The sequence below is a fragment of the Hemicordylus capensis genome, chromosome 4, assembly GCF_027244095.1.
Source record: "Hemicordylus capensis ecotype Gifberg chromosome 4, rHemCap1.1.pri, whole genome shotgun sequence".
Classification (NCBI taxonomy): domain Eukaryota; kingdom Metazoa; phylum Chordata; class Lepidosauria; order Squamata; family Cordylidae; genus Hemicordylus; species Hemicordylus capensis.
Window position 1 is genome coordinate 72,425,558 of NC_069660.1, and position 15,925 is coordinate 72,441,482.

Sequence of the window (15,925 nt, forward strand, 5' to 3'; positions counted from 1 at the left end):
CACACGTACATGTGAGAAATGCAGGCACAAAGGTCAAATGGACTCAAATGAAATGTCTGTCTCAACGAGGATGCTCAAAAGGCAGGCAGCCTTACCTGTTGCAGCATAATTGCTTGTTGCTGCTGCAGCAGGGCCTGGAGCTGGGGTGGAGAAAGGATCTGCTGCATCTGCTGTGGGGTGATCATCTGAGGAGACATCATGGCCACAGACACTGGGACCTACAGAAAGAAAGAGAGTGCGCTGCAGGCATTACAATGTGTATCAAGTGAATCACTAGCTACCGCTCACTATTTAGTGAATACCCACATGGGAGCATCTTGTTATGGCCTTGACACATAACTAGAAGTATTGAAAGCAGTTCCCAGGAAAAAAACCCGTTTCTTCCAAGATGACTTGGAGCTGATTAGCCACCATCTTCTTGATCAGCTTGCCCAACCACAGGTGGTCAAGCTACTAGTTATTAGGGGTGTAGGGGTGTGCACCAAACCGGCTGGCCCAGTTCAGTTTGAGTCCAAACTGGATCTGAACCAGACTGGGCCAGTTCGGTCCTGCGCCCCCTTGAGCCCCCCCCGGCTTGGTTTGGTTCAGGGGGGTCCACAAATAAAAATTAAACAAAACTTAGGCACATATCCCCTCCAGGAGTCACTAGCACAGCCACAGGGGGACCCTCTGGAGGTGCCTGCCGGCACCCGAAATTACACCCCCCCCGCCCAGTTCAGGTGCTGTTTGGCTCATTCTGGGCCTCACTCCTGTCACAGTGCCCATTTTGGAGGCCACTGCACATGCCTGATGGGCCTCTGCGCAGCCATGCAGAGCCCCATTAGGCATGTGTGGTGGCCGCCAAAATGGGGGTGAGGCCCAGAATGGGCTGAAGAGCACCTGGAAGGGCCGAAGAGTGCTCAAACCTGCTCAAACCGAGCAGGGGGGGCAATTTCGGAAGCCGGCAGGGGTAGGAGGCGCCTCTGGAGGCCCCCTGTGGCTTTGCTAGTGACTCTGGGAGGGGGACTAAATTTTTTTAAATTCATGAACACCCCCAAACAGCCAGGGCTATTCGGGCCAGCGCCAAACTGAACCGGGGTGGGGGTGGGGGGTGTTCAGTCCAGCACCAGACCATTGAACTTGTTTGACCTCGAACCTGTTCGCACACCCCCACTAGTTATTTCCCCAGCTTAGACACATGGGTTCCCCCCCCCACTAGGCATGGGGGCAGGATTTGAAGAGCAAGTGTGTTATCATGAGGGATGTCACAGGCACTATTCAACAAGTACCAACAACAGCTGCACATATATCTCATGCAACATTACTGGTTGCACCTCCAAGGGCTAGGTTTGGCTTTCCCATTCTACACCTGGAAATGCTCAAAATGTTGTACAATTCATGTGTACAAATACTGTGACTACATTGAGAACAAACATGTGTACATCAGTCAATGATGGCTCCATAATACTGCCTCCATGCCTCTGAAAAAAATGTATTGTCTGTACACAGCTGCCTGCAAGCCACCTACCCTGGCAGGTCCTACCAAGGCCAGAAAATGGGAAGAGTTTCTAAAAGCCCTGAAGGTCATTATTGCTGGGACCTACATTGTTATCAAAACAGAACAAGCAAAACTTCAGAACAGGGTCACCATAACTCACTGGGACTTGCAAGTGGGTCAGGAGTTACATATGAACTTCAATGAATTCTCTTATTGGAGGACGGAACCAGGGATGATTCACATAATCACTCGGTGGTTGACCACTATTTCCGCTCTGTTCACTTTCAACAATGTTTCCAGTAAACAGGCCATCTGAAGCCTTTCTCACAAGTCAAACATTTGTACACAACTGCCCATTCTGCATTTATAAGGTTTCCAGTGGGCAGTGGCATACAAAATTGTACCTCTGCTCATACCAAACAAATCAAACAAATTGTTCACCATTGGAAGGGGAGGAGAGGGGAGAAAATTCCAACTGTTAATTGAGCAGTCTGTGAACCAGCTCTCAGACCCAGATGCATTGATTAGGAGAGAAGATGAGACCTCACAGACATAGCAACAGATTAGAGTCACATAGTAATGGTTCCGGGGAGAGGGAGTAGATAAACGCCCTTAACACTCTCTTTTTTTTTTAAGTGGCAAGAGAAAATAGGTCTTTACATGTGGAATGACTAAAAAGGAACCCCACAATAATCAAATGACCAACACTACACCATTTTTGGTTCTTTCTAGAAAAGCAAGTAACCAAACTCAGAAATCTAGTGTACAGCAATAATCTCAACTCTAATATTATCAAGGAGATTTTTCCTCCAGGTGATGTTATGGCAATCTTAAATCAATAACCTGCTATCTTTTCCTACAGGTATAACATGAAAAATATTGTTTCATTGTCCCCCACTCATCTGCTATCAGCAGTGATTTGGACTTATCACTCCTTCCCATTTTCATACTGCACCCCTCACAACAAATGAGGGAGGGAGGGAGGGAGGGAGGGAGGGAGGGGGAGAGAATGTGTGTGTATATATTATATTTTACTAGTAAAATGGCTTGCACTTTCTAAGCCTTTCACCGGTGACGGCAGTTCCAAGCAGGAGTAGCAAAGGCAGAGGAAAATACCTGTAAACGCTGGTGAATGTCACTGCTGGTGGCACCTGCCATCCTGCAGGAAGCCCAGGAGGCTGTTTCTATGCATGCGCAGCGACCATCTGAGTGGTCAGCATGGGAGTAGAGTTCCATGCTACATACCCAAATGGCTACCAGACATCTGCAGAGGGTGGCTGGGGTGCAGCAGCCTCCCCACAGGATCCTGTTAGCCTCCCATGCTACCTGCAGGATCCTGGGTACCAGCAGTGGCAACGTTTACTGAGTTTTCAAGGTATTTTCTCTACGCCCCTGCCCCGGAACCGTCACTACATGACTCTAATCTGCTGCCAAGTTTGTGAGGTCTCATTCCCCATGCTTTCTCATGGGAGAGTTTTCCTGCATTTTGGGGGGCATTGATTAAATGTTTCATGGGTTTTGCTTCTTCTTCTTCTTCTTCTTCTTTTTTGGAAGCCTGGGCGAGGTCTGGAACCTGCCTGTGAAAAGAGCGTGTTTCTGTCATTTGTGGTTTGGTCTGGGAGTTTCATGTCAGTCCAAGCATCTTTATATTATAGATATACACACATACACATGTTCTGTGAGAATGCTGGGGATCTCAAAAATTCTCAGCATCCTTACAAAATCTCTTATTTCAGAGGCCCTTGTGGCTTCAAATAGTATACAGTATATTGATAGTACTCTACAGCAACTGTGCATACAGTTTAAATAACAACTGCAGTAGATGCTCTTAATCTGTGCCATCCTTTTCAAACAAGACTGAAAATGGAAAGTAGAAATACTCAGAACCACCATAGAAGTGGCCTGTTCTCTGCAAACAACCACTATTAAACTATCCACAGACCACAAACCACTGTTCTAGCTATTCTCCTACAGCTTAGGGGAAAGCTCTGTGTAGTAGATGTTGTTTGATAAACCTAAGCACCGGTATCAAGCTATTTATATTTAACACATTTATACCCAGCCTTTCCTCAAGGCAGCACGCAGCATTATAAAAACAATTTAAAACCCCCAAACCTATTAATAATTATTATTAAACAGCACAACTGCTTCCTCCTTATACTCCAAACCACTTCACAGTCTTTCTGCCTGCTATTTAAAGAGATTTACATAACTGCCTGAAATGCAGGGAAAAAAGAAGCAAACACTCATCCAGGGGAAAGATGTTCCAAAAAACTGGGGCAGCCACTTTGTTCCATACTGCAGACAATTCACCTCTAGGAGTGAGCATTGACCAGAGTCCTCAGCTATGATCTTAAGTAGTGAGTTGGCTGACACATAAAGCTAATCAGGGAGAGAGGAGTAAGCTGGTTCTGGATGAGGTAGCACTCCTTCCAAAAGAAGAGGTGTGCAGCTTGGGGGACCCTGCATTGTTCCTGAATGCTCAGGTGGCTGCTGTGGTCAAGAGTGACTTTGCACAGTTTTGTTTTTAGTGTACTATCCATGTGCTTTTCTTGAGAAGACAGATCTGGAAATAACCACCTATGCCTTGATCATGTCTAATTTGGATTATTGCAACGTGCTCTACACAGGGCTGCCCTTGATAAGTATTGGGAAGCTTCAGTTAGTACAAAATGCAGTTGTCAGGGTATTATCTGGGGCAGGTTAGTGATGGGAACATAATACTCCTGTCTTGGAAGAACTGCACTGATTACTGATTGGTTCCTGGTCCAATTTCAGGTGCTGGTTATTACCTTTAGAAATGGCCAGGACCCTAATTATCTTAAGACTACCTACTCTCAAGTGTTTCTGCCTACCCTACAAGGTCATTCCAGACTCTGGAATGCTCTCCTAGTGGCCATCCGCTCCTCAGTTTCCATCACAGTTTTTAGAAAGCATGTGAACCCTTGGCTTTTTGCCCAGACTTTTATATGATTGTTCCTATTGCTGATTCTTTGTATTTTGTATGGTTATATTGTGCTTGTTTTAATTTTTTAATCAGATCTGTATTTTTATATTCTAGCTGATATTTTAATTGTGTAATTTTTGTAGTCTTGTTTTAACTTCTGTGTGAACCGCCTTAAGATTGTTTTAATGAAAGACGGTATAGAAATTTAATAATAAATTAAAAAAATAAATCTATTTGTGTGTAAATAAATAGCTTTATACCACTGATCTTCACTATTTTTCAAACAGGGCGAGTTGTAGGGGGGAAGTTAAGGCGAGAGCCATTTCTCACCACACTGAGGCTATTCCCACGATCAACGGAAAGCAGGCTAAGCAACCTTAGCCTGTTCTCCATTGATTGTGGGAACTACCAGGTCTCGCATGAACCCAGTGCTCCCAAGGCGGCTAGCCCACCTAAAACACCCTCCCCTTAAATGAGGTTAACGGAGCATGCGCTCCATTAACCTCATTTTGTTGCTCGTGTGTCACCGCAGCACATCGTGACACAGGAATAGACCCCCAGCTGGGAGGCTGCAAGCAGCCTCCCGGGCTCGGGGGTCTCTCCAGGATGCCCCACATGCTTGTGCAGGGCATCCTGGGACCTCTGGGGGCCATGTGGCCCCCAATCTCCACAGACCCCGCCGGCTCAGTGACGGAGCCAGCAGTCGTGTGGGTGGGCGATCCAGCCTCCCAAGGCTACGAGCTCGATCATCTAAGCCCGCTCTCCCCACAGACCCGGCAGAAGCTTTTCTCACAGATCGTGAGAAGAGCTTCACTGACTTCTGTGCAGTGCTGTGCTGGAGACAGGGGCGTAACTACCATTAGGCAAGGGGAGGCAGTCATCTTGGGGCCCCACTGCCTCGAGGGGCCCCCCAGAGGCACATCACATGACTCCCCACCTGCCCATGTTGCACCCCCTATGAATTATGTTGAGTCTCTTGGAGATCGGCAGGAGCAGAGAGTAAAAAAACTAGATTTAATGTGTACTAGATTTTCACCGTATTCATAATGGGGATGTGAGTGTGAGTGCACTATATATTGTGAAGTGTGTTTGTGTGTGTATATCAGCGAGGGGCCCATTTTAAAATCTTGTCTCTGGGCCCCCTCCAACCTTGCTACGCCCCTGGCTGGAGAGGTGGAGGCTTTAAAAGAAACAGACCTCTGTCAAGCTCCACTGATGTCTAGAAAGCTGCTCAAGGAGCACTGAAACTTAGTCAGGGTGCTGCACTGGCTCCCAGTCTTGCAGTGAAGAACTCTGCCCTAGATTATGGATGCTCTCCCTGAGGAAGTCTGTTCTCTGTTCTAATTCCAGAGGTACCTGAAGACCATACTGTTTACACAGGCCTTTGGATAATGGAGGGATATTGCAATGACTGTTGTCCAATCTCACCTTTGTGAATGCCGTTGTTTTTCAAGTTGCTGCTCGATCTATTCGATTTGCCTTGCTGCTTGTCCTGTTGTTTTTATTATTGTTCTACAGAAGGCCTGCACAACATAAGGCCCGGGGGCCAGATGTGGCCTGTGGAGACTTTTTTTTACCAGCCCCAGAGGTGGCCCAATGTATTGTGGTGTCTGGGGTGAGGTGCAAAATGCCACCTTGCCCCATGGACCTGGAGGGGGTCAGCTCCCTTTCAAAATTGACCTTTGCAAGTGTTGAAAGTGCATGGGGGACAGGGAAGAGGAAAGGTTGCTTGCTAGGAGCCTCCTCTTACCTCTTCATGCTGTGGGTAATTGCTTTAATTAATATTTTTAATGAAAAATAATGAAATAATTCTAATTAATATAATTGCTTTCATTAATATTTTTAATAATTGTAATGTATTCATTAATGTGCTGAAAATTTACCTCAGCTCCTGCATACTAAGTCATGGTTGGTTCTAGCCCATAAGGGTATTTGACTTGTGCACCCCTGTTACAGACTGTATATACTGTATTTTTAGGTTTTTACACTCTGTACACCACAAGGTTATTTTTAAAATTGAAGTAACTAAATACAGGGGGAATTGCTTCCGAGATGCAGGTGCCAGGCCATGAAGGGCTTTAAGGTCAATACCAGCACTTTGAACTGGGCCTGGAAGCTGACTAGCAGCCAGTGAAACTGGCACAAAACAGTTGTTATATATTCTCACTTGCTTTTGCCTGCCAACAATCAAGCTAAGACATGCTGCACTTCCTGCAGATTCCAGAACTGTTGTAAAGGTTCTTACTGTCCAGGAAGGAACTCCACCAGTATATTAAAATATAAGTGCAAGGCAGCACTCCTGGCTTCTGTCATCACCTACTTATGCAGCAATAGTGACTGATCCAGGCACATGCTTGCCTACTCCAGAAGTCTGTCTGCCTCCAGGACAAACAGGTAAATCCTCCACTCCCAAGAGAACAGCCTCTCAATAAACATCACGTCTGTCTTGTCTGGATAAGCCGAGATTGAATCAAGACAAGGCAAAAAAGATGAAGCTGAATAGACCTCATCCATCTTATCACAGTCTCCCAGCACTAGCTCAGGGCAAAAGTCACCACTTCTGTCTTCCTAGGTAACAAAATATAAAGCTGGGCATCACTGGTATATTGTGACACTCCACCAAGTTCTGCCCTGCAGCTTTGGTGTAACACACAAAGTGCAAGAGTATATCCTGCATTCAGGGTTCTGTACACAGAACGTGGTGACTACACCAATTGCAGTTTCTTTGGTCTGTACGCAGACTGGGGTTCACCTATATCTCACAGAGTAGGGTGGAGAGCAAGTTAGCATGTATGCAACCAATACTTTCAGTATTAAGTGGAAGAGTAAGGAAAGAAGTAGATATGAGCAGGTTATTCCCCCCCAGAATCCATCCAGTGTGTTTATTTGCCTATCATTTCTCCAGAGTGGTGGAGGAGGGAAGTCTTCCAGGGCAGGAATCATTTTGGTTGTTTACTAATCGACTCAGCAGTCTCACAACATGGGTCTACTGTAGGGTTGCCATGTCCCCTGGAATTTAGGGTTGCCCCCAGATTTTGGCTCCTCCACCCAGCTGCTAAATTCTGCCCAGATTTTACTCTGGATCCAATCACATGGAAGGGCAGAGAAGGAGGGGAAAGTATACAAATCTGGAAAATAAATAAATAAATTGCAAGTTAGTTGCCACATACTTTGCATAATATGCAAATTAGGCCACCTGGATTTGGGAAGCTTGAATATGGCAACCCAAGTCTACTGAGGAGCTCTCCTACTAGAAAAGGGTGGGGATAGATAAAGTCTAAGATAGATACAGGAGCTATTCCTTGAAAGAAATCCTACAGAGGAATTCATGTGGGCAGAGGGAATTATAGTCTGTGTATGGGGCAAGCAGGTTTTGAAAGTAAAGGGTTAGAAACTCATAAAAAGTCTATCAAAGAGATGGACTCAACTTGAATTGGAATGGCTGCCAGCAATACAACGATAAAACAGTTTTTAAATGGCTAGCTGAGGGAACAGTTAGCGGGCGCTAAGAAACACCACTCTCCAAGCTACTAATTCCTTAGGGACAAGGGAGAGATGGCAGATATACCATGCAATGCATTTTGTGCCACATGGGTACTGCTGTGACTTCCTAATACAAGTTGAGAAATCACACACTTATGGAAATGCCAAAATTGTACAAGCGACTTGTACAATCACACAGCCATTATTTCCAATGGCCATGTTCCTTTGTGCAATTCTTCAAGTTGCATTAGGAAGATGCAGCAGCACTCGCATTGGGCTAAATGCACACAGAACACTGCATGGTATGTCGGTCACTATATTCCCCAAAGTGAAAGTTGCTTAAAGTGTTACAGAGTTTCCCCCCAAGAAAGCACTTAGTGCAAGTTAAAAACATAATCAGGGAGCCACATGGGACAAAAGTACGTGTGTCTTTTTCACCATACAATACATCCTGGGAAACTGCAAACATCTGTGGGTGCATACAGTGGGGTTTTCTTTAAATACATCAGAAGCAGGAGATCAGGTAGAGAAGCACTTGGAAATGTTAGATGGAAAAAAGATGTAAGGGGATCTCTGAAGCAGATAAAGTGTGAAAAAAATCTGTTCAGTTCCTTTGCAAATGTTCTTTGCAGTGAAGGACATAAGAACAGCCCTGCTGGATCAGGCCTGAGGCCCATCTAGTCCTGCATCCTGTTTTGCACAGTGGCCTACCAGATGCCGCTGGAAGCCACAGGCAGGAGTTGAGGGCATGCCCTCTTTCCTGCTGTTACTCCCCGGCAACTGTCAATGAAAGATACCCACACCTAAGTACTGATCTCCTACTCCTTGTGCTGTTGACATCTGTGTCAAGTAATGCTGGCAAGAGGATAAAGTATTTAGAACCAATTGACAAAAATTACTAAGCAACAAGTTACCATGAGAACGAAACCTGTGTGTGCTCAGAGGCAGTGCTCCTCCAGTTACCAGGACTAGGGAGAAACATGACTATTTGTATTTGAGTTTTGATTGGCTGGTCACTGCCAGAAATAAAGTGTTAACCTAGACAGACTTTTGATCCAATTCATCAGGATAATTCCTTTTGATGAACTGAAGAGGAGAAATGTGGTTTACAGGGTAGGGAGAATCCAGTAATAATGTGGTGGTGCAGAAAGATTTGGAAGGAACAGGCATGCTTATAGGCATATCCAACAGTCCAACTTCAGCCCTCCAGCTGTTTTTGGAGGGTTTTACAACTTCCATCATCCCCGACTACTGCCACTGTGACTGGGAATAATGGGAACAGTAGGACAAAAACAGCTGGAGGGCCACAGTTAGTGGTGAAGTCTAAAAACTGTGGAGGGCCACAGCTGGACACCGCTGCAATAGGCAGTTTTTGGACCCCGCCAGGTATTGTGCATCATGGAGCTGCCACTATATATTGAACATTAAATCATGAAACAAGAAGTCTTGTAGTTTGGGGACCTGGTTTAGAGAAATTAAAATGAGGATTGACCAGTCCTCAGATTATCTAAAATGGCCACATTGTCAGGGGATTGTGGATACGATTCCTTAAGGGTAAGAGAAACAGGGAACAACTGAAACTATATCAACTTGTACCATCTCCTACACTGTATATGACCCTTCCCCATGTACCTTCAGCTTTGTGAAGTAAAAACAATAACTGACATCCTGTATAATGAAGTACTGGCATAGCACCAGTACTTCAAAAGAGTTCCAGATTAACACTGCACCAGTGCTAGTGCTAGTATATACATACACACACACCTCACTTTCAGTGACCTCCCCTTCTCCAGAAAGCACTCTGTGTGACCCCAAAATATGTGACCCTCAGAGACATATTTTGGGGTGACACAGAGCACTTCCTGTGGTGACACAGAGCACTTCCTGGGGAAGAGCACTTCAGTGGGGTCATTGAAATTTGACCCCACTGCTGAGCAAGCAGTGCAGCTGTGTTAGTTGAACTTTTCAGAAGCACTATTGCTTCTCCCCTTGCACAAATGCTTTGTAGTCAGGATGCCCGCCATTGGTTACTAGAAGCAGGGCCTCAAATTGCCCCAAGGCTATGAGATCACTTCCCAGTTGAGATCAGGTGGTGTTCCTCCCTTTCTGTCTTCCATACAGCTGCTTCATTTGGCTGCTACTTCCTGGCCTTGAATTATTTTTAGAATATTGTTTTAGATCATTTAAAACATTCAAAATAAAAACCACCATTTATACCGCAAGCCACTAGGAAAGTGGAACATGACTGAAACACAGAGTACAAGTGACTACACCATTTCAGTCATGACTTTCTCCAAGCAGACAGAGCAAAATGACCAGTTATTATTTGCATTCTGTTGGGATGCTGTGAAGAACAAACCTACTGTGTCTAGAACAGAAATCTGGAGTGCTTCAAGTAGTTGCTCTCCCATATTTATTTATTTTATTTATTTATTTAATACATTTCTATACTGTCCGAAACGTATATGACTATCAGTTACTATAATCTCCACTGTATATACTACATCATCATCATCAGAGATCCACTGCCTTTCTTTCCTTGGAAAGCAAGTATTTTATTGAAGGCAATATAAGGAACACTGCTCCTTTCCTTTGTGGATCTACTCACACAGAAAAAGACTGTAGCTTGCCACATGAACTAGTTCAACTCCACATCAGCCCAGCAAGTGTGAAGACCCAGAGGACATTCTTACCTTAAATTTTTACTAAGAGTTTAATACCTCATTTGAGGGGCAGACTGAGTTCTTGAAGCAGAAGGAATTCCACCCCTTTCTATCCTGCCTGTTCAAACAAGCAGGAGCTTGCTGACCTTTGGGCCATGTTGCAAGGCTTATCTGTTTACTCAGGTTGCTGGTTTGAAGGAGGTGCCCAAAATTTCATTTGTCATTCCAGAAGTCACTCCAAGTTAAACTTCTGAAGTTATTTATTAACTGCCGTGGGCTTGCTCAGAGACATCATCAACCAGAATCAGTCAATGAATCAAGGCTACAGGACCCTTGGTCTATCCTGACAAAATCCAGACTGCTTAACCTTCCTCACACTAGAAGGAGATCCTAATCCAACAATGCAAATAGCTATAAAGTTTTTTCTTAACAGTCACCTGAAAGCAGCTTGTACAAGGCCAAATATATCTCTGGGACAGCAACAGGAAAGAGTCCTTGGTGTGGTATTTCACTTAATTATAGTGGACTAATCATCATCAATCATCATCATCATCATCAGTATTTATACACTGCTTTTCACACAAAAAAAAGGTTCAGAAAGTGATTTACATAGCAAAAAGAAAATGATGGCTCCCTGTCCCAAAGGGGCTCACAAAAAGAAACACAGGGGAGACAGAGGGATGTAATGCTGGGATGAATAGGGACAGTTGCTAACCCCTTGCTAAATATAAGAAAGCCATCACTTTAAGAAGCATCTCTGCCCAGTTAGCAGGGGAGATTAATAGAAAGCCCTGTGATCATAAGAAAATCATGGCCTCTGTCAACCATATTTCATTGACGTACATTACTGCTAATATTTTGTACTTTGTCTGTCCAACTGAGTAGGTATTCTAGTACTCAAGAAGCAATGAAATCAACAGAAAGAAATTCAGGCAGCAGCACCAGGAGAACGAGAAACAACAGAGTTGATGCCCACTCACTAGGAGACAAGCATCACGCTAATTTCCCTTTGCTGTTCATCAGCCTGCAATGTGCTCTGAATGAGAGCCTGTAATTAATTGCTCATCTGCATCCCCCATCTGAACTCCCTCCCCACCAACCCCCACTACTACACCGTGCATCCAGCTTGATACACGTTGGCTGGCATTTTCAAAATCGGAGGCATTCTAATTACCGGAGAGTTATAACACCTTCCATTTCGCGCCCGTCGGACTGACACCCTGTCAAGAGCAAAGAGACTTGCCAGAGGTTTTGACAACACTAATTGCCCCTATAATCTAAAAACACAAAGGAGAGGCGATTAGTCGTGAGGGCCGCAGTTCTCGATCCGACATGAGGTTTTCACAACGTTACAAGAAAACAAAAGCGGCGCCTTTTAGAGTGTGATGGCTGCTAACAAAGCAGAATTATATTTTCATACAAACCTTTGTCTACATCAAATGGCTTTCCCCTTCTCTTAAAATGCTACGCTGACTCTGAGAATGGTGGGGGCTCCTTGGAAAGGGGACAGAAGGAAGATAAAGATATATGTGAGATATGGTTCTTACAGGATGAAGTATTATTGGGAGAATTCTAGGTTTCTTTTTTTGTCCTAGTTTATGATGGGTTGGTGAAAAAGGTAAAGCAACTAATCACAGTTCCAGTGGTACTGCTAGAGCTGGGGAATCCATCTCCCTTAAGACCTTCTGCTCAATACTATTATTAGAACTGTCAACACAAAGTCTGCATCTCATTACAGGAAGCATTTGTCCTCAAAATGTATTGTTAGAAGTAATCCCCCTTTCAGTCCAAACTATATACAATTGTCCCTTGCCAACCGCGAGGGTTCCGTTCCGGAAAACCCTTGTGGTTGGCAAATTCATGGTTGGGAAGCAATAGAGAATCATTGAAAACGGGGGTTAGGGGAATCGCGGTAGCAAAATGACCAAAAAACAAGGTAAAAACCAGAAAAAATCCCCCTGGATCCCCGGAAATAACACCCCAAAACAATTTAAAAACAAACTTGCCAAACCGTGGATACTCAGGTTTCGGTTGGCAAGGGCCGTCACAATTTCCCAGTCTCGGATACACAATCCGCTATTGGGGGAAATATGATTGATGAGGGACAACTGTACTTATGGGTCTCCAAGGCAGTACCACATTGGCATTACCAGAGACCAAACAACACCACATTTGACAATGGAAGGCAAGAGAAGGTTTGGCAGAAATGGCCTTCTCCCCATGCTTGATAACAACAAAAGGGCTGAACAAGTCTCTGAGTAACCCAGATGACTTGGGAAGACCTTACATGGAAAACAACTACTGTAGGTTTGGTATGCATATCCTTTGATGTTTCCTCAGGAAATTAAAGGTGATCACCCATAAAGAAATTCCTCCACAGACCAATCTCCCTACCTAAGCATAAAACACATTTCCCCATGAACTGATTAAATTCCTATTTGAGGACCAAGCCTCATTATTAGATCAACCCCAAAGGTTGAGTCTCACACCCATAGTGAGCTCTCCCCTTAAGCCATTTAGTCTATCTGAATGCCAGACCTCATCAGTACTCATGAGGATTCACAATTTAAAAAGGTGCTCAGCCCAGCCACCCAGAAGGACACAAAAAACCCTCTCCTTCAAACTAGTTTTGTTAACTGTTTTACTTGCAAAGTACAGCACCATTCAGACAGTTCAGCACAGTCTATAGATCCAGGATCCACCCAGCTTCACCTCACTGTTTCCAAGGACTGAGGCTGCCCACCTCCACTAACTCAACCATCCTCCCTACTGATAACAGAGAGAGAGAGAGGGAGGGAGTGTGAGCGCTCATTCTGTGGATCAGTCCTAGAGATTCTCAAGCCAAGAATCATTGAACAAGTGAGAATCTCTAAGCAAAGTCACTATATTTGGGCTCCTCGATTCCTTGCAAGCCAAGAAGCAAGCTGCCCAAAGTTTCCCTTTGCCAGGTGAATCTCCCATCTGATCACTCCAACTTAAGGCAAAGCTGCAAGACAGGTAAATCCAAATCGCCCACTTTAGAGCAGGGATTTCTCTCCCTTTCCCTTTTCTATCTTTTAACCAGTAAAGCAGGGCCCCCGGGATCCCCTTTGGTCATCTGTCTCTGACCTACACATTGGTGGACAGTGGGTGTCCAGGCATATCAGCCCTGACCCCAGGGAAAGCTCATCCATGTGTTTTCTCTTTTTAATAAACAAAGGAATAGTAGATTGACTTAATCCTCCATTGTCAACCTACATTATAGTGAAACCGGGAGCCTAGCCTTCTCATGTTTATCTTCTTGCAAGGTCCAGCCTGCCCTGTGCTTTTTATAGGGTGTGCAGCCACTGCTAAGAAGCTCAGCTACATTGAATTAATATATTTTGCCTATTTCCCCCTTTTTCTAACCCATTTATTTCGCTGATTTGTTGTTCCCCCATGTCAATTAACCTTCCTCCCATCTCAGAAACCATCCCTACATAGTGTTGCCACATTAAGCAGAGAACTTGCATTTTGGGCGGTATAGAAATATATTTTTAAAACAAACAAACAAATAAGCAAGCAGCTAGTTTAACACCAAGGGTTCACTAGGAACCACATATTTAAGAATGCTATGGTGTTTCCATTCATTTCAATGAGTGTACTTCTCTACATTATACATGCAAGCGAGTTTAGTCTCTTGAAATTTCCCATGTTAATCTGGTTTGCTGGCATTACGATTATAAACCCATTCTACTAATTCCCCAAATGAGAATTTATATTTTGCTTGTCATTCAATAAATGTATAGTATTTTTTTTTTAATCTAACATTTATATACCGCCTCAAACCTATTTTGCATTAGATGAGTTGTCTCCTTTCTGCATCATCCCCATATTTTCACTCAGGTTAGTCCTCACTATAAAGTTCCCACAGCGTACACATGTCTTGCACAACATGAGATAGAAGTACTTGAAAGATGATTTAATTCATAAGCCCCACAAAACCAAAAAGACAAACATGCATGGTGGCTATCAGCACAACAAAAGATGCAAAATTCTAGCCTGGTTCACACAATCATTTGAATCTAGATTTAATGTGGGTTACTGACAGTGTGATTTTGTGAACCCACACTAAGGTAAGAATCTCAGATTTATCTTGGGCCATATACTACCTTGCACGTGGGTTCACACAATCATACTTTAAACCTAGATTAGAATTAGAACTGTGTGAACCAGGCCTCTATCTGGGAAGCTTAGAAAGAAGCTAGGAATTTAGAACTTCCCTTTCTGCTCAGAAAGCTAACTGTGCTAAGCTGCATGAACTTATGTTTGCCTTATACAGCGAAGTAGGGATTTTGAAGGTCATTAATATGGTTGATATTGGTTGTCACAAAGACATTCAAAGAAGCAAGTGGTGGATGAAAGTCAGTGGGATCTTTGAAATGGTTAGGTATAGGTCTCATTTGTTGCAGAAAATCCCAAGGAAATGTTCTGTCTGCTCTCCTAGAGGGGTATACCTATTGTCAAGAGATTAAGAAAGAGGTGGATTAACTGCTCTGCAGGTTTACAATTCATCTTAAGCAAGTGAAGCACCCTTCCCAACAACACAGTTTTTATAATGTGCTTGGTTATCAAGTTGAATGGTAATCTGTGAATTGGCTCGATCAAGAATGGGAAGCTAGCTTCCTGAGTAATTTCCTATGACCATCCAACATACAGAGTCTGGAAGAGCAAAACTGAAAAAAACAAAAGCATGCTAACAAGATTCTATGATAATGCAAGCAATCCAGACTTAAAATCTGCTAAAGCGGTCCCTCAGTGCCAACACATATGTACAGCCTTCAAAACATGAGATAGCTGTAACTGGGGGTGTGCATGGAATGGCTGGTCCGGTTCAATTCGAGTCCAGACCCATTCCGGACTGGGCCAGTTCAGTCCGGCACCCCCTCGAACCCCCCATTTCAGTTTGGGGGCATTCACAAACATTATTATTATTATTATTATTATTATTATTAATTTTTTTTAAAAAAAATTAACTTACTCCCTTTGGGGGAGTTGTTGGAGGCGGCGGGGGTGTGTGTGTCCACAGAGGTTCCCCCTCCCCCAGCTGGCCTCCCTTCATGCCTATAACGTTGGCCTCCCTTCATGCCTATACCAGCCTCCAAAATGGCTGCTACGCCAGAAGCGGAAGGCCCGAATTGGCCAAAGAGCCAGCCAAATGACCAGTATAGGCATGAAGGGAGGCCAGTGGGGAGCCTCCATGGACCGCCCCCCCCCCCCGCCGTACCTCCAACAACTTCCCTGAAGGGAGTAAATATATATTTAAGTCCACGAACCCTGTGAACAGTCGGGGGGTGTTCGGTCTGGGGTCAGACCGAACAAGAGATGGTTCGGCTC

The 15,925-nt window shown here is 44.3% G+C and overlaps 1 protein-coding gene across 6 annotated transcripts in view; it reads right to left on the reverse strand.

Moving 5' to 3' along the window:
* FOXP4 (forkhead box P4) overlaps positions 1-15,925 on the reverse strand; it is a 222,889-nt gene that overhangs the window by 73,662 nt on the left and 133,302 nt on the right. For all 6 annotated transcript variants that reach the window (XM_053244009.1, XM_053244007.1, XM_053244011.1 and 3 more), the window contains one exon: positions 96-218. In XM_053244009.1, coding sequence (XP_053099984.1) covers positions 96-218 — 123 coding nt within the window. The remainder of the gene's footprint in view (positions 1-95; positions 219-15,925) is intronic.